General features: G+C 32.4%; 2 protein-coding genes across 2 annotated transcripts; both read left to right on the plus strand.

Annotated features, from left to right (window-relative positions):
* The first annotated feature begins 257 nt into the window (after positions 1 to 257).
* LOC132737201 (uncharacterized) lies at positions 258 to 10,470 on the plus strand. The gene is made up of 6 exons (XM_060724459.1): positions 258 to 368; positions 5,258 to 5,403; positions 7,189 to 7,277; positions 7,616 to 7,702; positions 8,554 to 8,884; positions 9,775 to 10,470. Exons 1-6 carry the CDS (start codon positions 361 to 363, stop codon positions 9,870 to 9,872), a joined length of 759 nt encoding a protein of 252 aa, XP_060580442.1. The 5' UTR covers positions 258 to 360; the 3' UTR covers positions 9,873 to 10,470.
* Positions 10,471 to 13,550: 3,080 nt separating this feature from the next.
* Positions 13,551 to 26,279, plus strand: LOC132737202 (sodium- and chloride-dependent betaine transporter-like). Its single transcript, XM_060724461.1, has 14 exons — positions 13,551 to 13,926; positions 14,598 to 14,743; positions 16,245 to 16,397; positions 16,925 to 17,114; positions 17,496 to 17,628; positions 18,025 to 18,159; positions 18,618 to 18,721; positions 19,261 to 19,388; positions 19,789 to 19,901; positions 20,565 to 20,696; positions 23,736 to 23,835; positions 24,149 to 24,249; positions 24,652 to 24,822; positions 25,304 to 26,279. The coding sequence occupies exons 1-14, from the start codon at positions 13,682 to 13,684 to the stop codon at positions 25,457 to 25,459; spliced, it is 2,007 nt and encodes a 668-aa protein (XP_060580444.1). The 5' UTR covers positions 13,551 to 13,681; the 3' UTR covers positions 25,460 to 26,279.
* Positions 26,280 to 26,744: the final 465 nt, after the last annotated feature.

Here is a 26,744-nt window from a genome sequence, read left to right on the forward strand (position 1 = left end):
ACTTCTGTAAATGCTAAAGCAGAGGTACAGTGCGAATGACCGTTAAAAGGATTTCATGATCAATCACATTAAGAGTGACCTGCACCTTTTTGTGAATCAAACCCCGGTCACCCTGATTCACAGTTCTACCTATTGAGCTAACCCTACATGCTCAATCCCTATGATATTAATGGTCAATCTTTTTAAATACATAGATAATTCAGCTCAACTTGACATTGACAAAAATGAGCATAATGTGCCTTTAATGCTGCATACAGTCTGCCGTTGTATTATTTCAGGGAAGACTAACACAATGCAAGAATTGTAACAAATTGCTTAAGTATATTGACAGTTCTTGCTAACTATGCAAGTGATCAACAAATGACATGGTAAATCTAGTATTGTAAATTATCTTACAATTAGAATATAACATACAGTAACTATTCATACCAGTATTTGATGCCATTTTAACCAATACTTTTAACTTCTTTACACTTTTCTTGTTCTCAGAGTTAAAAACAGGGTTTATTCACCATATATAAATGATAAAATAATTTTCATGATGGCAGCTTATTCCCTGGTCCCCTAGATGAAGGTTAGGGTTATTTTAGTCACAAGCGTATTACATGTTATTATTCATTATAATGTATATATATATTACTGCCATATAACATGTTATAGTTCTTTGTAGTGTATATTACTGCTATATAATGTGCTAAAACTCTCCATAATGTATTTATAATACTGTGTAATGCTAAATTACTTTCATTGATTAAATCTAAAAATAATTCATAATTTGCTGCCGGAGTTTCTATTGATGACATAAACATTTATAAACATTATGATTATCCAATGAAAATCCATATTGACAAACATTTTAATTACTATAATAATTATTAGACGGGTTTGATTTTCAGAAAAGACCCTCCGTTAAGAGTCTAACGGCATTTTTTAGTACAAGCAGGTAGTCAATCGTTTTTACATAATTCGGGTACGCTGAATCATTTTTTTGCTCTACCACGGCTGTACTCGAAGTCCTTGACCTTCTAAAGATCAAATCAAAATGGCCGCCATTGTCCTATACCATCTACTTAAAAAATTATCATTTCTGGTACATATCGTATCGTATCTCGTTAATCTACATGGAATAAAGTTTCAATTACTTTTAGGAATAATTGGCTGATAATTATACATGCTTAACACATTGACTGCTGTGCCGGCCATCTTTGATTTCAAAATGGACACCTTTTTTAACAAATATAACTAAAAGTGCTTTTAAACAAATAGATCCTTTTGTAGGAATGAGTATCAAAAATTGTATGATGATATAAGCAACATGTCATGTCGAATTGTACACACTGTGTAGGTATACTGCACACTTTAATTTACATCATTACTTCAAACTATCACAGGTCATTCCTTTAGGACAATTAATCTATATCAGGTATCTGAGATCCCAAATGTCTTACAAAAGACCTGCAACTTTTAATTTACCATTAGATGTTTAAGGTTTTTTTTTATTTTGACAGAATAGCATTTGTGTAAACCTTTATGGACACTAGGTCATTTTATATTTTGAATGCCAAGAGTCAAGGTCAGTATGTAAATATTTTAAATATTGCCTGTCATCTTCACAGGTCAGCGACTATGTCTCTGGGCCCGATGTCTATGCATCAATATCTGTTGTATGACCCGATTTAAAATAGAAAAAAAAAACGACAACAACAGAATCCCTAAAAACGATCAAAACAGCAAAATTGAAATGTTGTAGACTCGATTTGATTGAGCCTGTTCATGGACGTTACACGAAATTGCAAGGTACCGTCTAAGCACCCTAGCACCGGTCTACGCAAAGTTCATATATCAAAGGGGGAATTGCGAAATTTGGAATTTAGAAACATCCGCAGATGTGTTTATACGATATTTTTTATTGTTGTATCGATATAGCTACTTTATAAAGGGCCGTATTTATCAATCAAACTTTAAACATGCCTAGACATGATTTAAAACAGATCATCTATTTATTAATTGAAATAAACTCAAATAAATGGTAAAGTCATTTTAATCTTTATTATCTTTCACTTTGAAAAAAGTCTCGCAAACATGAACCATAAACAGTCTACGAGCTTACACTGTCTTACGGTAAATGAATAATATAGAGTAAAACATTATAGGTCTACCGCGGGTATTTGATGATGGTATATGCATAGAAGATTAGACAGATAATTGATACCAATTCTGCAATTAATATATTGACGATTCACTGCTGTTTACCCTATTTTATTAACACAGAATGATTTGATAGAGCATTTTTTTTTTTTGCTACTAAATCATGTAACATATGCCGTCGAAGACTATGTCTTTAAATTTTATTAACTTAACTGATAATACGAGATTTTTTGCGTTTTGTCTTAATTCATTGATATTTATTCATTCATTGTCCTGGTTAATATCAACTTCTTCATTATAATTATGTCACTTTGCCAAGGACGCTGCGCCTAATTCTATCTCATGTTTTAAAATCATCCAAGTGACTAAGATATATTCAAATCTTCATACTTATTATGTTCTTGTATTGGCTATCTTTCAAGAAATTGATGAGTATCTTATTCCATTATGATATAACATATTTTGATGTCATTTGCCACAATATAATTATTTAATCTCATATTTTTTCTACTATCACTCCATAAAATTACTTTGTTATTTCTTAGTGTAATTTTAGTCACTAAAATGTGTACCAACTATTTTTGCACTATCCTGACAATTATGTAAAACAAAGATAAACAAGGGTGTGCCACTTTCCTTGTCAATCTTGTTTTCCATTTTTTACATTGAATGCATGGTTACTGTAGTCTTACAAGTTTTACAAAAATTAGAAACATTAAGAAGCATTTATTTATATCTTCAGTAAACCTTATTATTTTAAAAAGCATCCATGAATAAATGACAGAATTCATGACCGGACATGACTTTCAAAATATGACCTTTAATGTCTGAAATCTTACTTTATGCGACTTTTCTCACTCAAGACAAATTGTTTCAAAGTACCACGTATTTATTCTTAGCTCTCGCTGAATAACACATATATGGACTGGACATGGCCACAAATGCACTCTCATACCATGACTTTTGAAATACAAATGTGACCTTGTAACATTTGTCCGCTACGTCTTACAAAGAGGAGCCATATTTATCCCAAATGATTTTGAATTCATCCATGAATGACAAAATCGTAAACCAGTCTTTTTAGACACTTTAAGGAAATATTTTGTTCGAAGTGAAAGTATGATTTTGATCTTTGATTTACATCATCAGATGGGTTTACTTGTGACTCATTGTCCCAATGTGCCATATATTTATGCATAATTATTATTTCAAAAGGCATCAACTAATGAGAAAGTTATAGATCGGACACAACCATCTTGTTACGTTTATATCATGATTTATGATATAGAAGTTTAACTGTAGACATAACCTTGCTTGTGCATGACACGACCTTTTCAAATTACACATTTACGCAGTTATTGTCGTTCCAGGACGGTGGCATATACAATTAACAAGATTTAAATATTTTTACACGTTCACCGCCTGCTCTATGTCGATCAAAACAGATAATTTAATACCACATGATAACAAAATAGACGACAAAAGTCCTAACACAGGGGCCTCAACCACCATGTTCTTGTCGGGTTACCTATATAAGCAAATGAAATACTATTCTCATGCACGAAGCTCGGCACTAGTATGTTTGGGCTTCCATGGGATAAACACAATATAGAATATTTCTCTTACAAGAAGAAATATTAACTCTATTATTCAGGAAAGTTGTCTATTTCATGAAAAAAAGTAATATTTTTCGAATGCCAGCCTGGATGGCGATTCCTATATTACTTTTGGAAATACTAAGACTTTTTTTTAAATATCATCGTGCATGAAAAATTGTTGACCGGGTTCCCCACTAATGAACTTTTACAAACTTGTCTTTCTTGATAGACATGACCCTGATCTTTGGACTGTTGAATTGGCTCTAAATCACTACATGTTCCAGTACATGTTCTTGCGCAATTGACATTGACATAAGAAATAACCAAACAATTTTCATGGTATCCCTGTTTGAAGATTAAGTAATAATATAAAGTACATCATTTCCCAATCCGTTATAGGCCGTATATTTATGCTCAACTTTTCCAAATTCCATCTCTCAATGACACAATACTAAAATGCACATCTTTTTTCAAGCACTTTTAAGTCTAACTTGAGGAGTTGAGCTTCAAACCTGGGTCTTTCTTATGACATTGTATCAATGTGCCACACATTAATGCAATTTTTTTTCAAAATCTATCCAAAAATGACAGATATGGACGGGATTAAAAACGGACAGACAGGGACAAGCTCTTACTGAGAGATTTGTGAAGATGTCTGTTATCTTCATGTTTGTTTCTTACTCCAAAAGCAGCCCTTTGCCTCCCATAACCAATGATTCATCCTATAGGTTGGGGGTATACGGAATTAATCTAAACGCCTAAGTGTGATCGCAAATACCCCTAACTGACACAAAAGGACGCTCGGACAGATAGACAGACGAACAGACATTTGAGCAGGTCCCCCCTCAGGGCGATACAAATCCAATTTAAAAAACATCGCAATAATTTATATGCATTGTATTCTTAGAAGTATAAAAATAACATCTCAATGAAAAAGTGAACGCAAAAATGACTCTCATTTACGTTGTATAAGGGTATAAATTGTGACCTTTTTGCACCATAAAGTTTGTAGTTTTAATGGATGTTTTTCAAAATCTGCGCTTGGAAGTAATAATTAGTATCACTGCACTTCTAATAAAAGAAAACATGCCTGGTAAAATGTCTTCTTGTGCTTGTTTACTTTAATTATAATACAGTGTATAAAACAAAGGAAATTGTCAGCCATTTTGAAATCCAAGATGGCTGCCGCAATAAATTTTATTGTTTTTGCATCTATTATTCTCGTCCACACTTCAGCAGACAAAAATTAACAAAGCCTTAAATTAAAATGCCAAAAAATATGTATATATCTCGTCCATGGGAAAATTAAAGTAAAATTAAAAAAATTCAATGGCGGCCATTTTGAAATTGATTTTTAAAGGTCAAGGACTAAAATTACAGCCGTGGTAGAGCAAAAAATGAATTCAGCGTACTCGAAATAGGTAAGTAAGCCAAACTACCTGCTTGTACTAAGAAATGCCGTTAGGATGAACATTTTCCCAAAATCAAACCAGTCTATATATTTTATTCAGTTTGTTACCAGTATTATCAGAGGAGAGTTTACAGAACTGTATGTTGACAGATGGTGATTGTGATATTGTTATACATGCATTACAACTGTTTAAATGTTTACTGAGAAGTAACCAGGTTGTATCATCATTATGTACAAACACCACTGGTGAGTCAATTACAGATTTACTAAATTGTTACTTTGTAGAAACCTTGGAGCTCTTAGACTTTTAGTTCAGTCTTTGTGAAATTTGGTATTTTTTACTGAGTTTGCTTAAAGCCTGATTATAGTAATACATGTATATCGTACATGAAGCTTTTATAAATTTTGGTGCTGGTTTGTGCTAGAGATTATGCTGGATGAGTTTAGAAAAAATGTATTTGCTGATGTCCAGATTTAGTTTATCTAAAATCTGCATTCCACATTCTCTAAGTTTTTAGCTTGACTATTCGAAGAATATGGAGAGCTTTTGCAGTCACGTCAGCGTCGGCGTCTGCGTTGGTTAAAGATTTTTGTAAAGTCAAATATCGCAATTATTGCTTGAAATATTCAGTTGAATTTACAATACTTTTTTATAGTAACAATGTTCATCAATTAAGAAGGTTGCATAACTCTGCCTGCAGTATTTGCAGAATTATGCCCCTTTGAAACTTAAAAATTTTGGTTAAAGGTTAAAGGTCTTAAGAACTATCAAAGATATTTACTTGAAACTTTACACATGTAGCTAGGGTCATAATTGAAGGTTACATCTCAAGATCCATACTCTGCCATGTTTTTTGGCTGAATTATGCTCCCTTTTGTACTAAAAAAATCTCCTTTTCTTGGTTAAGTTTTACATGCAAGTTTTGCATATCTCTGAAACTATTAAAGATACAAACTTGAAACTTCATATGAATATTTGTAGTCACAAGTAGAGTGCTGGTCTGTCAAAAGGTAGACCTGTATTCAATCCTTGTCCTTTCCATTAGTCCAATGCCATTATTTTGATAACAAGTCATTCTTCTAATTGTCAAGCATGCTGTCATCAGACTTGCTTATTTCCAAATTTATGCCCCCTTTTTATACTCAATGAAACTCATGGTTAACTTTTTGCTTGTAAGCTGGTATCTCCCTAACTACTGAAGGGAATGAAATGAATGCTTACATACATTTTCACAGTGTTTTTGTATAATGATTGGCACAGGTCCCATAACTCTGATTTACTTATTTACATATTTATACCCCTTTTATACTCAATGAAACATCCTTGTGAGAACTCTATCGAAAAGTCAAGCATTGCTGTCTTCATACAGCTCTTGTTATTTTAAGCTAGCAAACGGAAAGTCGGTTTTTCTACACAGTGCATGTCTGTGCCTAACCCAACCAAAAAAAAAAAAAAAGTAAAAGAAATTATAGAATGGAGTTGTGTTGTCTTAAACAATTTACATTTAAGAAATGTAAGTTCAGAACCAAAACATCTGCTGTTTTGATATTAATGGCTCAATATGCCTCCAAAATGAATATTTTATTCATACTGTGTAAAAGGGCAAACATGTTTTATGTTGATGTTACAATGATGGATTTAGAAAGTGAAATGCTTATCACTGCACTTACTGCCTAAATACAAGATGGCTCAGGTATGTGGTCAGTGTAATAGTTTTGGAAACTGTATAGGGGACACCAAAAATACAAGCTTTTGAAAAATGAAAATTATCACATTTTGTAGGCTTAACGGGTCTTTAATTAAGTCCTTGATAAATTTCCTTCCTTTTATACTGACTCAAGATTCAGTTGTATGATAGGCTTCAATTGAAAAATCAGATTTTTGCTCTTCTTTGAAAACAATTATTGTTTTTTTTTTCCTTTTTAAATGATTGAAAAAATAGAAAATACTTTATGTTCTGATAGGATGCGAAAAAGGCTGGGTAATTATATTTGAATTTTTCTGTAACCTGTAGTAATCTTTTGTTTCAGGTTGTGTATTGATGACTACATATAGTTTATGTTCATCAGAAAAACTGGTCAATGCATCTGTTTCATCTAAACTACAAATAGCAAACTTGGTAAATACAGTTTTTAATGACTCCAACTTAGTGGGAGCATGTAGATTTGACCTTGTCTGTATTCAGGTTTCATGCTATTCATATGTAGATTAACATAACAGTGGGATATGTGGGCATCCGTGTCCTATGACAACATTTATAGAGCACATTTCTAGTTCAATTTTTACTTTAAATACATTATTTATATCATGTAAATGTTGATTATTTATTTATATTGATTTTTTTTTCTGTACTCAAAAGAAATTAAGGTATTTTTCAGATATTAAGTGGGTTTTTTAAACAGAATAATGATAATTGCTGACATATATGTTCATACTAGTGTTCTTATACATTTACAGATAGTTGAGAGTATATTTTACCTTGCCAGTTCACATAAGGGATGTTTCACTCTTGTACTAGAGTCTGACTGCCAATGTAGTGTAGAGGTATGTTATATATCTTTATATTTGAGCCGTGTCACGATTAAACCAACATAATGGGTTTGCGACCAGCATAGATCCAGACCAGCCTGCGCATCCGCGCAGTCTGATCAGGATCCATTCTGTTCGCTATCAGTTTCTCTACTTGTTATAGGGTTTGTAAGCGAACAGCATGGATCCTTATCAGACTGAACGGATGCGCAGGCTGGTCTGGATCCATGCTGGTGGCAAACCCATTATGTTGGTTTTGTCATGACGCAGCTCATTTTATGTTCATAGAAATGATGAAGTAAATTTATTCTATACAAATTTACAAAACTTTATCTAGTTTTCTTCATTGAACTTTTGACAAAATTATTATTTATCATAGAGATTGTGTTCCCATTAACATTTGGAACTTCTCATTAAATAGTACAGTTCTAGTGCTATAATTATGGTTTCCAGTAAAGCAAGGATGCTCAATATTTGTCTGTACTAGGTATATTTCAAATTTCAGCGTTGACTTATCATACAAACAAGGTCAAAATGGTACTGATACGTCATAGATTAAGATAATCTTGTATAGGTTCTTAGACTGCATCAAGGTGTGATGTGTTTCAAGATTTATGATTGATGTTAAACTATGGTGCAATAGTTATGGTAGATTGTGCATGTGTAGTTGGATTTTAACATGAGTGATGTGGAAGTAGTGATGTTGAATAATCATTCAGATAAGCATATACAAATAGATTATTTTTATAACTTTTGTTGATACTTAACAAACACTTGTTACATAATATTAGTGGAAAGCCTGGTTTTGTCCATTTTGTAATAAATTATTTTGTTTATTACATTTTTTTGCATTTGTATAATTACAGGTTGTAGGAAGTATTGTAAGTCTGCTACATTCTGTTTTGAAAGTATACAAGGACTTACAGTCCAGCATGAATGAACATTTACCACAAAAGTACACCAGTCAATATGAACAAAACACAAACTCTGTAACCAGTCAGTCACAACAAGAAGAACATAATCTCACAACCAGTCTGAAAATTTTGCAGTCAGGTTTACAGCTGCTTCATCTGATGTCACAGTTTGACTCAGAATTTCATACTAGACATGTACAAGTCCAACACAAATATGTACGCCTGATTTGTGGATTGACTCATATATTTAGACATGAGCTTAGTGGAGACAATGAGAGTGAAAGTAAGTTATATTTAGATTTTATGGTTCATTCTTTTATTATTTAAATAATGTATTGCTTAGCTATTTTTAATCTTGACCTTTTAGACACTTTTAGCTCTTCTTTTCTACTCCCTGTAGCACGAAAGTAACAACTGGTTAAGGGTTTGGATGCAACTTATATCTCATGACCGCCTCTGTGGCCGAGGGGTTAGAGTCGATGACCTCTAATCCAGTTACCACTCTGGCGTGGGTTCGATCCCCGGGAGATGCTTTGGTAGTTTAGCACGGAGGAAGGAAGTCTAGTACTGGTGTAACTCTCCAGAACGATGGTTAGGAAACTACCTGCCTATATTACTGAAATACTGTTGGGAAAAGGCGTAAAATGAAACAAACAAACAAAACCTCTGAAGGCATACATTTGAATCTTGCTATCTTAATATCATTGAATATGTACATTTGAAACTTCATATCTCATTTCCATCGAAGGTTTTTCTTCCTCAGTGAAGCTGGAAAGTTGCAATATGACCTGTACAGTGTTGATGCTACCTAAAACTCCCTTAAGTCACTCACTCCCTCCTCCTCCCCTCCCCCCTTCCCAAATAAAAAATAACAAATAAGGTTCCTGTATATCGTTTATTATTAACAGTTGTGCAAGGAAGAATGTCTTGTTGGAATGCAACATCAGGCTTTTCATATAAAAAAGTGTAAAAACTGGTTTATAAAATTACATGGATACAAGAGTGTGCTAGAAACATTGCATGAAAGCACAACTGGTATCTACCTCTTCTATTGCCAGTAGAAATATTTTAGACTTAAGTATGTTTTGAGTGTGAATTTGAAATATTGATAATAACATAAAAAATAAATGAAAATGAAGATTGTCTTACTCAGTTATTGTTTGATAATTTCAGTGAATGCACTACAAGATTTATGGGACTTCAACCAGGATGACTCAGAACTGTCTCAAGATAGTGATACTGATGAGCAAGAATCCATGGACAATACTTGATAACTTCACTTCAGTTACTTGATAAACAAGAATCCATGGACAATACTTGATAACTTCACTGTAGTTACTTGATAAACAAGAATCCATGGACAATACTTGATAACTTCACTTCAGTTACTTGATAAACAAGAATCCATGGACAATACTTGATAACTTGACTTCAGTTACTTGATAAACAAGAATCCATGGACAATACTTGATAACTTCACTGTAGTTACTTGATAAACAAGAATCCATGGACAATACTTGATAACTTCACTTCAGTTACTTGATAAACAAGAATCCATGGACAATACTTGATAACTTCACTGTAGTTACTTGATAAACAAGAATCCATGGACAATACTTGATAACATCACTGTAGTTACTTGATAAACATAAGGATATGGACAGAATGTGACAGGTACTTGATTCCATGGATAGTAACTTGATAAACATAATTGGAGACCATGGATAGTATATGACAGGTACTTTGTTCCATGGACAATACTCTACAAGTGCTTGAAAAAACAAAATACTGTAGAACGCATTGAACAGTTATAACAAAATATTAGACCATGGTCAGTTTTATGTGAAAGGTAGTACTTGATATACAAAATATAAGACTGTAAGAGCATTTAGACAGTACTTGTTATTCAACAGTTGAACTAATATAAATAGAAATCCTTGTGGAGCATTTTCAGTCCTAAAAAAATTATGACATATTTATCAATATTTAATTGTTGTACAGAAGTGGGATCCATAGAAAAACACTGCACTATTCTGAGTACAGGGTTAAAAGACATAACAAGATAAGCAACATATCTTTGATATTGTTGATAGTAAAAATATTTTGCCAGTTAAAGGTGTATGATACATTATTATGGTAAAGAGTTAATCTTTAAACTTTTAATTACCATTTTATAGAAAGTATACAAGTAACAATGTTATAAGTGATGATGCATAGACTTGTTATAGGAACTATAAGAATAGTAATGAAAGTTATAGCAAGTAGCATGCCTCCAGATTCATGCTTACTTTCATGTTAATTTTGAAAATGTGTTTAAAAGTAAAAAAAACATTGTCATGGTGATTGTGAAGTGAACAAAGATAGTAATATACACATTGCAAACGGTACTTACAAATCCATGTAAACAAATCAATGTAAATGTAAATTATGAAGATATAAAAAAAAATGCAAAAATATTCCGTACTGCATTTGTTAAGGAGTAGAAGTATGGGGATAAATCTTGCAATCACACATAGCATAAATTATCACTTAAAACGTTTTACTTTTCTTGAACTCTGTACATTTTTCTCAAGTTTGTTTTTCTTGAACTATTTTGGCTCAACTAGAGGCATGCAGCTTTAAACTACAAAACTTTAGATGAGTTTTTTTGGTCTTTTATATAAAATCTATTATTTATTGTGAAATGTAATCAAAGAAATAAAATTTGGTCCAGAAGAAGTTTTATCAGATAAGATGGACAAGCCTATTCCTTAGAAATTCTTGTTTAAGAAAATTTGATATTTTTAATTCTGTTGTCTATGTGTTTGATTAATTATTCAATATATTCAGATTATTTTGGTTAAGATCGTTTCTAATTTATAATAATAAGATTTTGTTTTACTTCAGTTGTTTTAATTGTATGATATTGAATAGTTGACTGAGATTGGATCAAATATTGTAAGATATTTTACTGTATTGTTAAGAATTTTTGTTGAACCATGTTTAAACTATTAAAATTGAAAGTTTCAATGCGTGTTTTATTCTGACTCAACTAACACTTAATGTTAAAGTGAATTTGTCTACAATGGGCACATTTTCCATCATTATTTCAAATATTGATAAAAACAAAAGAAACGATCATTTAGATATTCATATAGAATATTCCTGGAAAAAAATATTGTTAAAAATCTTAAGAGAATTAATTAATATGAACATTTATATGATGAATATTAATATATGTAAGCCACTTGTGGCGGAGGGGTTTCCTTTATGGGTTGAGGCATCAGACTTGCAGCCACCGTTTCCTAAGAGGGGACTAAATGGGTTCGAAATTACTGGAGTCGATGCATGTCTTGGCTTCAGCAGGTGAGATGGTTTTTGACCCCTGTTGATGCTTTAAGTTTTTAACACAAAAGTAAGTCAAAATCACCTTTTCCTGATCTGGCGCCATATGACCTAATCTATGTTGGTGCGCCGTAAAACCAAACAACAAAAAATGATGCTAAATACTATCAATATAATTTCTTATCATATTACTGACGTTTGCATTATAGACCAATTCACTTTAATGAAAATTAAAAATGCATATAGTTTACCCTGTGGCCCATCTTGTGTTGTGTAGTGTCAGAATTTATACTGAATGTGACTAATATCTGACATATTAATCAACGTCGTTGTAAAATGTTAAAACAAGTTTAGGAACTTTCTCTTGTCAAACTAGGATGTGTAAATATTACACTACGTTTTTAAATAGTTTTAGTTTTACTTATGTGTTGGGAGCTATAAGCATATTGAAACACTCTCCAAGCTGTTCCTGGAACCAACAAGTACTATGCAATGGATGTAAAGTTTCTTGTTCAAGGAAACAATAGCTTGCCCCTGACAGGGTTTGAATCCACGCGATTAAAGACTTGAATCCTCACATAGCAGCATCATAACTAATTTCAGGCCAAACACAAGTGCCGTACAGTTTAATGAACACATAAGACATGCCACTGGTCAATCTATTTACATTTCGGACATCAGGCGCGACTTGCACTTAAAGTACCTGTCTTACTTGTAACGTAACTATCTGCCATAGGTGTTCATTAAGAACCCTACCAATGACCAAGGTGCGTATAATTTTATACAGTGTTTAGAACCTTATCATTACATGTAAACACCGTGTTTGAATGAACAACAGACAACGGTCGAAAGTGTACAAATTAACTTTTTGTATTAATTCATATCATTTATTTTGCACCAGTCATTTAATGCATTAAATAACCTTTGTAGGTCCTGATAAAACAATATCATTGACATAAAGTAAGATATAAATATGTTCGGTGTTAAAACGAACGACTTTGATACAAGTTGCAAAGGCTGAAGAACAGGGGAGACAACACACAGTTGTGTTGAAGTAAATTCATTAATTTTAACACGGGACAAAAACATATTGATATGATTTAACTGGAAGTAATCTTTCCAAAAGTACCAGCTTCTTCTAAACTTATGCCCATAATTTACCTATATTTATATAATCATGTGACTGAAAAGTGTATACATTGTATATAGTACAAACTAATGATATAATTATGGCAATGCTAGAGTGATAGTGTAAACAAAATTTTAATTTACACGAGTAATTTTTCCGGTTATGTTCGGAAAACGTAATATTGAAAAGAGAATCGTCCGATTCCCTTTGGTTAAAGAAGTTTGAAATGTTTTCCTAGTTCTCAGTATTAATTTTGTCCGGACATGCATTTCTTTCTGAACTCGCGTGCTTTGTGGGGTATTGGAATGATACGAACATGTAGGAAAAATTCTGTCCATCTATTACATGTATTAACAATAACGAAGAATGACACGATACTCTAGTCCTGAAAACAGAATGTGCATATCATTTAGACTGCACCTGTCCGTATTATATACATTGCTGTAAAATAACATGTAAATGGTAGTGAAACATGTCATGTGGAATATATATTATAACCAGAATCATTTTTGCAACATTAACTAGGTTACTGTTACATATGAGCGGAAAATTTCGCAGCATTATATAATATATCTGAGAAAAAGCTCCCGCACGTGTACTTCTTATTGTATAAATGTTTTAAGAAAAATGGATGTAAGAAATGAAAATAACTTTGATTCTGTTGGGACTACTACATGTACTAGTGCAGTAAAAAGACACGATGAAGTTTTGGATCTGGATAGTGACGATGACTCCCCGGACTCCTCTGTGTCTACAAATGAGGCTCAGACTCGTGACCGTGGATTATGGGCGAACAAACTGGAGTTTTTTCTCGCTATTACAGGATATACAGTTGGATTAGGCAGTGTTTGGAGGTTTCCTATGGTGTGCAGGTATTACATTATATAGTGTACTTAGACAAATGTTAATGATTTGTTATTTTAATTGATTGATTAATTAATTAATTAATTTAATTAGTTAAATTAATGAATTAAAATCAAATTAAATTTAATTTAACTAATTAATTTAATAAATAAATAAATAAATTAATTAATTAATAATTTATAAATAAATTAATTAATTAACTTTTTATTTTTTTTATTTTTTGCCACAACTGTATTTATTTCGTAAAGTTCCTGAACCATTTTTACAACTAACCATTTGTCCACTAAAAGATAGATTCCCAACAAATCATCTAATTCATTCTTTGTGTGATCTGTCTTGTATGTTTGATTGCGCAGATTTATTATAAATACAACGGCTCTGTTGTAAATATTTTATTTGTTTTGTGAAATGATTAATTAATATATGAATTTATAATCAAGTTTCACGAGTCGAGTTTTATTAAACATGGCTGTTTAAAACACATATTGTTATCCACTTTCATTCCGTCAAACTGTCCTGGATAATTGAAACCTCTTGCGGGGGTGGTGATCTAGTGAACTCAATCAATTTACAATTTGTTTTAAACGAAAGTTGTCAGACAATTTACATTTTGTTTACTTCTGCGCTGAAAAATCCAGATGAATGCACAGTGAAACTCGTGTTTTTTAATGTATTCTAGTCGTAATGGCGGTGGGGCATTTCTCATTCCATTTTTCTTCTTTCTGATCACATCTGGAGGACCTCTTTATTATTTGGAAGTATGTCTTGGACAGTTCACTGGCCTGAGTGCAGGACTAGCCTACGAGTTTTGTCCTTTATTGAAAGGTAAATCTTTTCTTTTATTGTCTGAGTTTTATTGTCAGGTACCATTTTGTTTTATAACCAAATGATATTATTACATTTACTAGATTGATTTACTCCATTATATTGACTGATAATTATGACGTTTAATTAATAACATGTTATTGTCTGTCATCATTATTTGGCATTATTTTTTGTACAATTCTATCATATTTTAATACCATCGTTGAAGGCTTTGTAATGAATTTCACCTGTCTTGGAATAAGGAACATCTGATATAATACTGCGTTCGTAAATGAGTTTGACAGGTTTTATTTTCTAGCAGTAACATAATTATATATCATAGACAGCTAATGTGTACACACAATGTGAAATAATGATAAAGTCAGTACAAGGAACTATATTTCTTTTACAGCGTTAAATGGTTAATATGCGGACACAGAGGATATTCTTTTAACTAAATAGTTGTACGGAATTTCATTAGTTTAATTATTTATGTCCTTCTCAATGATGCCGCATTGTTATTTTTAATATGAGCCGTGTCACGACAAAACCAACATAGTGCGTTTGCGACCAGCATGGATCCAGACCAGCCTGCGCTACCGCGCAGTCTGATCAGGACCCATGCTGTTCGCTTACCAACTCTATTACAAGTAGAGAAACTGATAGCGAACAGCATGGATCCTGATCAGACTGCGCGGATGCGCAGGCTGGTCTGGATCCATGCTGGTCGCAAACGCACTATGTTGGTTTTGTCGTGACACGGCTCATATATTTATAGCATTGTTCGTGTTGTGCACGCCATGAAGATGCTACGATTTATTTTCACTCAGCGATAAAAAAACTCATTATGCCACAGAAATTCTTTATTTTTATTTCTCGAAAGTTTTTATTTTTGGTGTATTTTTATAGTGAACAAAATGTTACTCATTGGCCAATTACCAGAACCATCTTTTCTCTTATGCAATAATTCTTGGCTGATAATTCAGGTATATAGTGATTTAGTATTTTGTAGATGTCAAAATACTACTGTGTTTACATTTTGCTACATTTATGACAAATAATTTCACATTTCAGGTAACAAGCGTCTATGATGCTTTAAAACATTATTTCAGCCGCATCCAGACCAGCCTGCGCATCCGCGCAGCGTGATCAGGATCCATGCTGTTCGCTTACAAACCCTATAACAAGTAGAGAAACTGATAGCGAACAGCATGGATCCTGATCAGACTGCGCGGATGCGCAGGCTGGCTGGATCCATGCTGGTCGCAAAGCCATTATGTTGGTTTTGTCGTGGCGCGGCCCGTTTAAACATTATCAAAATCTTGTTTTCCCTGTTTAAAGATTTAAACAAATATATTCGTTTCCAAGGCATATTGTGCCTTCAAAGAATGCTGCAATTCTTATATACACTGGCTGCATCTAACTGAGATTTTAAATGTAAGATTTACTTCTTGCAAATATTACACCAAGTGAGTGACCAATTAACATGGAATAAATAATTATTAAAAATGTAATTTTTCAGGTTTAGGTATTTTACAAGTTCTTCTATCCTTGACTGTTCTGTGGTATTTGATGGACGTTTTGGCATGGACATTTTATTTTTTGTACAGTTGCTTTCAATCAGAACTTCCATGGACAACATGCAATAATTCGTGGAACACTCATCGATGTAGAGGTAATCATATTCCGTATTATATACTAGTATCATACAAGTTTATAATATAAAAAACACAAACAAACAAACAAACAATCTCAGCTTAGTTAATGCTATTGCGCAACTTTCCACGGTATTATCTTTTTCAAATGATGAACGGAAACATGCTAATTTTCATGAAAATTTAAAAAATGTATTTAAATAAAAGTAAATTATTGTAAATTGAACAAAGAAACGCAAACGGCACTTGCAATCCATGTAAATAACTAAAAAGTGGTCAAATCATGCAAAAAAAAAAAAATTAAACTTCTGCATTAGTCACGCAGTAGAAATATGGTGATAAAGATTGCAAATCAGTCTTTAATCACACATAACATGTAAATTATTACTTGTTTCTTGAATCTTTTTATTACTTTTCTTTAAATCATAATGCATTTTTCCATTGAAATATTTTGGTTCGTCTTGGGGCATGCAGCTTTAAAGTCAACTCTGCTCACATTATAGGGTTGTTCAAATCTCTGACTTCAATATGTACAGTACTATTTCAGCGGTTTCGGAAGTTTGGTCAAGCGTTGACCTTCACAATTCCAGCTTTCAAGGTGAGACTGTTGTGAAAGATGTATACAGTGGAATGTTAAATGGATCAGCGTCTATCATTAGTAATGTCACTATGGGAAACACAAACGTGACGTCATACAACAGTAGTGGTACAAGCACCTCTGCCTATGAATTTTGGGAGTAAGAATGAAAAATGTTATCATTTTTTTCTTTTCTTTTCATATTATTTATCAGTGCATTCAATCAAAACACCAGGTATTGTCAATTTTTGCAATTTTGTAGAATTCATGTAAGTAGCGAAAAACAAATACTTATTACAAATACAGGTGCCTTCTTTGTATCGACAGAGAAACTTCGCTATAAGCATGTGAATATTTCCATATCAATGGATTCTATGATAATTTTCTATCGTAGGAAATTATTTTCGTTACTTCATATGACTTCGATTTGTATGTCACAAGTATACAGTAAAACAAGACGTGTACGTACTGCCACACTGTTTTTCGTGTTAAACCATCGGGAAAACTACTGTTATGCAACATTCATCATGATATTTTTTAGATATAAAGTGATTGCACGATCTAGTGGTCTGGAAGACATGGGTAGTATACAAATCCATCTGGTCGTCTCCTTTTTTCTGGCGTGGGTTTTTTGTGTAGCTGCTGTGATCAAAGGGGTTAAAAGTCTTGGTAAGGTAAGCCTGGAATATATTCTTCTTTTGCTGTAATAATTTTATCTTAAACATTATGCCGGATATGTATTAAAGTAAAACCAGGTGGTTGATCAACTTCGGTACTTTCTATCAGCAAATTTATACGACAATGCAACATTTGCACTGGGTGGATGGACCCACTTTCCATGTTTGTTTGTTTTCTTTTCGACCTAGAACTACTATACCAAAGCGCTTATTGAAGTAACATCATATATATAGAAAGAATACAACGTTTTACTTATAATCTGCTGGAAAAAATAGCCATTTAATTTATCATTTTCTCAAACTGTACTGGACTACTGGTACTCTACTAGTTATCATATCTTTATAATATTTGTAATTTGTACGGTACCTAAAGTATTTCTGTTATGCTACAAGGTCGTATATATAACGGCAACAGCACCCTATGTGTTCCTTACCATTATTTTCATCAAAGGATTAATGCTAGATGGCGCTTTAGATGGGATGGAAACTTTTCTTAAACCTGACTTCTCCAAACTTTTGACTTACCAGGTATTATGTGTTTTACTCTGAAATGTATTTCTCTAAGGCAGATATATTGTAATAATGAATTATTTTAAGACAGAAGGGAAATGTTTAATTGATTAGTTTAAACCAACATGTTCCAATATTTTCATCATCACTTCGTAAGATGCAAGGAGATTATTGAATGTGTTTATAATCATAACTTAAATAAGTGTCTTACTTCAAATGTCGATGATTTTAGTCATACTGATATTGGAAAATATGTATTTATGGTTGAAACATTATAAAAATTATGCTACTGTTATTGTATATACATGTATTTATATGTTTGATAAAGATAATGAGACGAATGAAAACCCACAGCAAAAGCTTGGTTTCAAGTTTCATTGACATAATGGCGAATATACTAATCAGATTTTGAAACCATTGTTTTGCACGATTAAAATATATGTTGCGGAAGTCATTGGTGTTTCTAATTTATTAAGGTCTGGGTAGATGCTGCAGTACAGGTGTTCTTCTCTCTAGGACCTTCTTGGGGCACTGTAATAACTATGTCCAGTTACAACAGATTCCATGACAAATCATTCTGGTAGTTATCACTTTCATACTTTATTTTTATTTCTGTCTTAATTTTATTTCAGTCTTTATTCATGTTTTAATGTTCGCCTTTTCAATGAAATGAGGAAAATTAATTATGATTTCATTGTAAGAAATCCGATGATTTGCAACACGTCTTTTAATTAATACGTGACTTTGACTTAAAAGATATTAATGTAATGGACATTTAATCACATTTTGCAATGTTTATTCAAATATCAAATTAATTTACAAATATTTTTATCGTTTAGGTTGTGATACTTTTCTAAACTAGAAACCGGTGTACCATAGAATCTCGAACCTCAATTACATTTGCAGATATCTTCCTGTATCTTGTACCGGGCGTTTACTAAGTTCCAGATTATTATGTTATAAACGTACTTTTCTATGCGCACCTGACAAGGCATCGCTTGGTAAATAATGGTAAGAACGCCAGATACGATTAATTAATAACACTGAAGGGACTAAAGAACACTGAGAACTTGACCTTTTTCTGATATATACATGACTGTATAAATTGTGTTATTTCAGGTCAACAACCCTATGTGTTTGTAGTGCAGGTTTTACATCATTTTACAATGGATTGGTAGTGTTCACATTGCTCGGGTTTATGGCCAAAACAACTGGGATACCACTACATGTAGTGGCATCGCAGTCAGGTATGTCATTAACACTTCCTTATACTTGTCATGCCTTTATTGTTTTATGAAATAAATGTATAACTGCTTCCTGCAATTGTCATTTAAAACTTTTAAAACTACAAACCTGCAGGTGAATAATAAACTGAGGATCACATCTGAAAACAGTTCCCAATTCCTGTATACGACATTCTATCTTTCTCAATAGCATGAATAATACATGTTAAAGGTTTCTGTATGTTAAAAACTTCATAAGAATATTTTAAATAATAGATGCCTACCAACTAGATAACTGTTCCAAGCATTGAATTCTTAAATCTTCAAAATGCCTTAACCCATTTGATGAAATGTGAGATATGAGATATGAACTAGGGCAAAATTAAAAAAGGCGTCTTCATGTTGAGATATTGTACAATTTTAGGTCCTGGGTTGGTGTTTGTCGTGTTTCCAACAGTTTTAAGTCAGATGCCAGTACCTCATCTATGGTCTGTCTTATTCTTTGCCATGTTAATCACCGTCGCTTTTGATAGCTTGGTAAGTCGTTACATATCACAATCATTCCTAGTTTTAGTCAATTCCAATTAAGGGGCGTCCGTGGTCGTTGACTTCAATCCACTTGTCCCCTCACTGCTGTAGATTCGGTCCAGCCAGGCCTAGGGCCTTTGAATTATTTCATGTGAGGATACTTTCAAGCTAGCTAACGGAACGTTAGTGGTTCTACTCAAATGCTCACTTGTGACCAGAATAATGCACGGAGGGCCACCTGAGGTCTCTTTCTACCAGTAACGCTTGAAAGTCGAATTATGACTACAGGAAGTCAATGTCAGCATTTAATATAATTTTGAAATTTCCTTATTATAATATTATTTCCGTAGGGCCATTGCCTTCTTTGTTATCTAGTTATGTGCATCGTTTAATTCATATTTCTTTATTCAGTTGTTATAGTGTAATACTTCACCATTTTCTCACCCCCACCCTCCTCCCCTCTCCCGATTTTTGTGATTTCGTAAATGATTTTTTCTACTTACTCTTTTGTTTCTACCGTTTCTTTACAAAGTTAAAACATGTATTGTATTTTCTTCCTTTACAATGTACTTTACAATGTACGTTTGAGGTTAATCTACTATACAGAAATATAAATATTGTTCTTGCGGAATACATGTGTTTAACAGTTTGATTTATTTTGTTTTTGTTTAGTTTGGTATGTTTGAGACAGTGACAAGTGCAGTCATTGATCTGTTCCCTCATCAGCTTATACGTCATAGGTCAGCTATCAACATCATTGGAGGCTTGATCTTCTTTATATGTGAGCTACCTCTTACAATGAACGTAAGTAAAACTGGTTATTTTATTTGGTTTAATGACACTCTGACACTAAAGTACACGAGCGGTCACCTGCACAGGATCGCCAATCTTGCATAAACTATATTTCATAGTAGAATTCTTCGTCTATATCAAAATGCTAGCATGAATCGGAAAGGGACAAAGTGACTCAAACTATTTTAAGCGCACTTTTAATTGCAGAAGTAATGTGTTATCAGACTATTTAATTTGTAGAAAATTTAGCTATGTACTAACTAGTGACATAGGTAACTAACTAACTAAGTGACTGACTGACTTTGACATAGAAATTCTTAGGCAAACTAACTAATTGTTGCAAAGGTAAACTAATTAATGACATACCGGTAGGTAAATTAACTAGTAGCATAGATATACTTACTAGCGGCATAGATATATTAACTTATAGCGCCAAAGCTAAACTAAATACTTATATAGTTTTATTTTCTTGTGGCATAGATTAACTAACTAGTGACACAGGTTAACTAACCAGTAACATAGGTTAACTAACTAGTGACATAGGTTAACTAACTAGTCGTATAGGTAAACTTCTTGGTGGCGTAGCTCAGGTAACTTGTGGCATAGATGAATTAACTAGTAGTAGCACAGGTAAACTAACTTGTGTCATAGGCCTGCTAGATAGTGGTATAGGTTAATTTTCTAGTGGCATAGATAAATTAACTGTTAGTAGTATCGGTAAACTAACTTGTGTCATAGGTCTGCTAGATAGTGGTATAGGTTAATTTTCTAGTGGCATAGTAAATCAACTAGTAGTAGCATAAGTAAACTAACTTGTGTCATAGGTCTGCTAGATAGTGGTATAGGTTAATTTTCTAGTGGCATAGTAAATCAACTAGTAGTAGCATAAGTAAACTAACTTGTGTCATAGGTCTGCTAGATAGTGGTATAGGTTAATTTTCTAGTGGCATAGTAAATCAACTAGTAGTAGCATAAGTAAACTAACTTGTGTCATAGGTCTGCTAGATAGTGGTATAGGTTAATTTTCTAGTGGCATAGATAAATCAACTAGTAGTAGCATAAGTAAACTAACTTGTGTCATAGGTCTGCTAGATAGTGGTATAGGTTAATTTTCTAGTGGCATAGTAAATCAACTAGTAGTAGCATAAGTAAACTAACTTGTGTCATAGGTCTGCTAGATAGTGGTATAGGTTAATTTTCTAGTGGCATAGATAAATCAACTAGTAGTAGCATAAGTAAACTAACTTGTGTCATAAGTCTGCTAGATAGTGGTATAGGTTAATTTTCTAGTGGCATAGATAAATCAACTAGTAGTAGCATAAGTAAACTAACTTGTGTCATAGGTCTGCTAGATAGTGGTATAGGTTAATTTTCTAGTGGCATAGATAAATCAACTAGTAGTAGCATAAGTAAACTAACTTGTGTCATAAGTCTGCTAGATAGTGGTATAGGTTAATTTTCTAGTGGCATAGATAAATCAACTAGTAGTAGCATAAGTAAACTAACTTGTGTCATAGGTCTGCTAGATAGTGGTATAGGTTAATTTTCTAGTGGCATAGTAAATCAACTAGTAGTAGCATAAGTAAACTAACTTGTGTCATAGGTCTGCTAGATAGTGGTATAGGTTAATTTTCTAGTGGCATAGATAAATCAACTAGTAGTAGCATAAGTAAACTAACTTGTGTCATAGGTCTGCTAGATAGTGGTATAGGTTAATTTTCTAGTGGCATAGATAAATTAACTGTTAGTAGCATAAGTAAACTAACTTGTGTCATAGGTCTGCTAGATAGTGGTATAGGTTAATTTTCTAGTGGCATAGATAAATCAACTAGTAGTAGCATAAGTAAACTAACTTGTGTCATAGGTCTGCTAGATAGTGGTATAGGTTAATTTTCTAGTGGCATAGATAAATCAACTAGTAGTAGCATAAGTAAACTAACTTGTGTCATAAGTCTGCTAGATAGTGGTATAGGTTAATTTTCTAGTGGCATAGATAAATCAACTAGTAGTAGCATAAGTAAACTACTAACTTGTGTCATAAGTCTGCTAGATAGTGGTATAGGTTAATTTTCTAGTGGCATAGATAAATCAACTAGTAGTAGCATAAGTAAACTAACTTGTGTCATAGGTCTGCTAGATAGTGGTATATGTTAATTTTCTAGTGGCATAGATAAATCAACTCTTAGTAGTATCGGTAAACTAACTTGTGTCATAAGTCTGCTAGATTGTGTCATAGATTAATTTTCTAGTGGCATAGATAAATTAACTAACTTGTGCCAAAGGTCTTCTAGAAAGTGGTATAGGATAATTTTCTAGTGACATAGATATAAAAATGTTTCCATAGATAAACTAATAAGTGGCATAGGTGAAGTAAGTAGTTGAATAGATAAATCAAATAGTAATATAATTAAGTCATTACTACCACCTGCACTGAACGAGGTAAATTGAAAATCAAACAACCTTTACTTTGTCTATATAGCATTACTTTGTCCTATATACCATTACTTTGTCTATGTACCATTACTTTGTCCTATATACCATTACTTTGTCTATATACCATTACTTTGTCTATATACCATTACTTTGTCTATATACCATTACTTTGTCCTATATACCATTACTTTGTCCTATATACCATTACTTTGTCTATATACCATTACTTTGTCCTATGTACCATTACTTTGTCCTATATACCATTACTTTGTCTATATACCATTACTTTGTCTATATACCATTACTTTGTCTATATACCATTACTTTGTCTATATACCATTACTTTGTCCTATATACCATTACTTTGTCTATATACCATTACTTTGTCCTATGAACCATTACTTTGTCCTATATACCATTACTTTGTCTATATACCATTACTTTGTCCTATGAACCATTACTTTGTCCTATATACCATTACTTTGTCTATATACCATTACTTCGTCCTATGAACCATTACTTTGTCCTATATACCATTACTTTGTCTATATACCATTACTTTTTCATAAGAGATTGCTAGAGACATAAGAGAAATTTAATCACTTTTATTATTTTCAGGGTGGTATATATCTGATGCAACTAGCTGATTGGTATTTTTCAGCTTTTGCTGTCCTGTTTAGTTCATTTTTCCAGCTTCTTGCAGTTTGTTGGCTCTATGGTATTTTACTCTCATAATTTTTGCTTTTTTTACTTAATAGTTAATGTTCCAGAACACGAGACAGAATTTCTTATGTTTTAATTGTAGCAGAATTACAAATATACTTTTTGATGACGTCAAAACATATAATTGCGTCAAACATTTTGTCTTTATTAATAGTGTTAGATATGATATATTCATTTCGTTCCTATTATAATTATTAATTATTCTAATCAAATAAGTACTAAATTTAAAGAAGAATACCATTTTTTTGCTATAATTTTTGTAACGAATGCAAATGTTCGTAATGGTTTTTTTTTAATCATTTGTTTAGGAACTGACAGATTTGCTCGTGACATTCACTACATGACCGGTAGAGATGTTTGTGTATTGTTACGTATAATGTGGACAATCGTCATTCCTAGCTTTGTATCGGTAAAACTATACAATTTTATTATTTAAAGTTCATGTCTATGATAATATTATCGTCCTGAATTTGGTAAATACATGTTTTTACAATGTCTTAAACAATTCCATACTTTAATTTTGAAATTTTAAGACTGTTAAAGACCATAACGTTCTGATGTGAATGTTCAATATTAATTATTTACATAGCAAATCACTCAGTGATGCTTTACCAATAAAGACATGTTTTCATTGTAAGTTTTGTTTTCTTTATTTTTAATGAGATCTTTTGTATTAAATGCCTTCCGACATATCGATTTAATTACTCATGTATTAAAACAATTGCTCGTAGGATTACATTAAAAGAGCAGATTTGTGATTAGATGTCCGGATTTTTAATTTTGAAGTTACATCAAATGTTCTCATTGTCAGGTAATTTTCTTCATCTTCCTGTTACAATACTCAGCGCCATCTTACGGTGATGGATATGTTTACAGTTCAGGGGCGATAGCTGCGGGAATATTCATGGGTCTAGTCCCTATCATAGTAATGGTAGGGGTTGGAATATTCACGTTTATCCGGTTAAAGGGCTCGTGTTTACAGGTATACGTAATGTTTATTTAATTAGTACATTTTAGAGTCATATATCCTTTTGAAGAGTATTGGAGTTTCATAATGACTGAACTAAAACGGAATACTATATCCGAAATTAACGCCATTTAATCGATTATGTTTTAATGCATTCTGTCTCATACGCAGGCAAATTAATGACAAAAATATCAAAATGACCTCATGAACTCAAATCAGGCTAAAATGACATTTTTTAAAAACCCAGCATGAATTTCTGTACAAAATTTTATATATTTTGGGTTTGAAGCAAAAATATATTTATTTATGTTTAAAGTTCTCCCAATCAACCTGGCATTTGTTTGTTTTAAAGCCGGTCTAAAAGCGCATTGCGGTGCTAAGTTTTCATTTTTCATAAGTTTTGTCATTTCATAATATGAGTCGGAACCATGTTGAATAACGATCATAAATCCATAGTTATAGTATATGTACGAGTATATTACAATTCTGTTTTCAGAGATTAAAGACCGGCTGTAGTCCTAGTGAAAAGTGGTGCCCTCACGACCATGAAACAAAAGATATATACCTCAAAGAGTCATACGTTTACCCAGCCACGAAATGGAAAACATTTTGTCTGAACATTCGAGGCTCGGACAAAAATACATTCTTCTAATGTTGTTCAGATGTTTTTGAATAATTATTATATTACAATTTGGTGCTTAGCGAAATAGATATCCAAACACATACTCATCCTGTTTGCAACATACTTCTTGCGCTAACTACTCGTCTGTTTTTATATTTGGTCTTTTTGACTATATTTCTTTATTGTATTTTAACTTTGTGCTATTGTAAATGAATTTCAGGTACTGTTAGTGATAAACAATGGTTTTACATTGTTTAATTATATCTGATTATACTAAAGTAAGGCACTGATGTGTTTTGGACATGTAGACAAGAGGTGTAAGATTTAAGTTATTAAGATACTTACCATCTCGACAGATAATTATTTATATTGTATAAGATGGTAAAGAATAAAGCTGCTTTAAACATGTATATTAATGTATTTTTCAAGCTTAAAGACAGGATTATCCATACCGATTCAATTCACACTCAGTCGCTTAAAACGGTTGAATTTGTCGAGCAAACAAGCGTTATTTTTCGGCGACGATAAAAGATGAATTTTGATTTTTACACTCAGAGAGAACAAAGAAGAAACTGGTGTTCAAGTCAAATTGAAGAAACTGCTGTGTGATGACGAAAATTGCATAATGGAGCGAATTGGTGTGATGTTTACATATAAATAAAAGGCTCCGGCCTACTCAACTTGAAGTACTGCACTAAATCACTGTATACTGGTTGCGAAAAGAGATGTGAATGTTGTTAAAAGAGATGTGAATGTTGTTAAAAGAGATGTAAATGTTGTTAAAAGAGATGTAAATGTTGTTAAAAGAGATGTAAATGTTGTTAAAAGAGATGTAAATGTTGTTAAAAGAGATGTGAATGTTTATAAAAGAGATGTAAATGTTGTTAAAAGAGATGTAAATGTTGTTAAAAGAGATGTAAATGTTGTTGAACTAATACCATCTGAGTGTATTTCTTGCAAGTGTAAAATCACGGGCAAAATAAAACTGCTGTGGTAATATGTACATGAACATGTATTTACGGCTATCAATTCGGTTTTCTTGTTGGGTAGTATCGGGTAAAAAAAAAACTTTATATATTTGTTACAACAAGTTGAACCATGCTTATTTTTTATGAGAAATAAAAAGTAGTCAATGTGATTCTTTTCTCCTGTTTTAGTGTAAGCGGTTCAACGTAATTATACAGTTTTCAGTAGTATATATTTTGTTCTGAAACATGCCAGATTGTATCGGGCATATAAAAAAATACATTTGTTTTTTTTTTCTTAAAGAAAAATAAATCAACTTAAAGAGATACGTAAAGTATAAAAGGCTAAT

The sequence above is a fragment of the Ruditapes philippinarum genome, unplaced genomic scaffold, assembly GCF_026571515.1.
Source record: "Ruditapes philippinarum isolate M1 unplaced genomic scaffold, ASM2657151v2 ctg4985_1_1_1_1, whole genome shotgun sequence".
Classification (NCBI taxonomy): domain Eukaryota; kingdom Metazoa; phylum Mollusca; class Bivalvia; order Venerida; family Veneridae; genus Ruditapes; species Ruditapes philippinarum.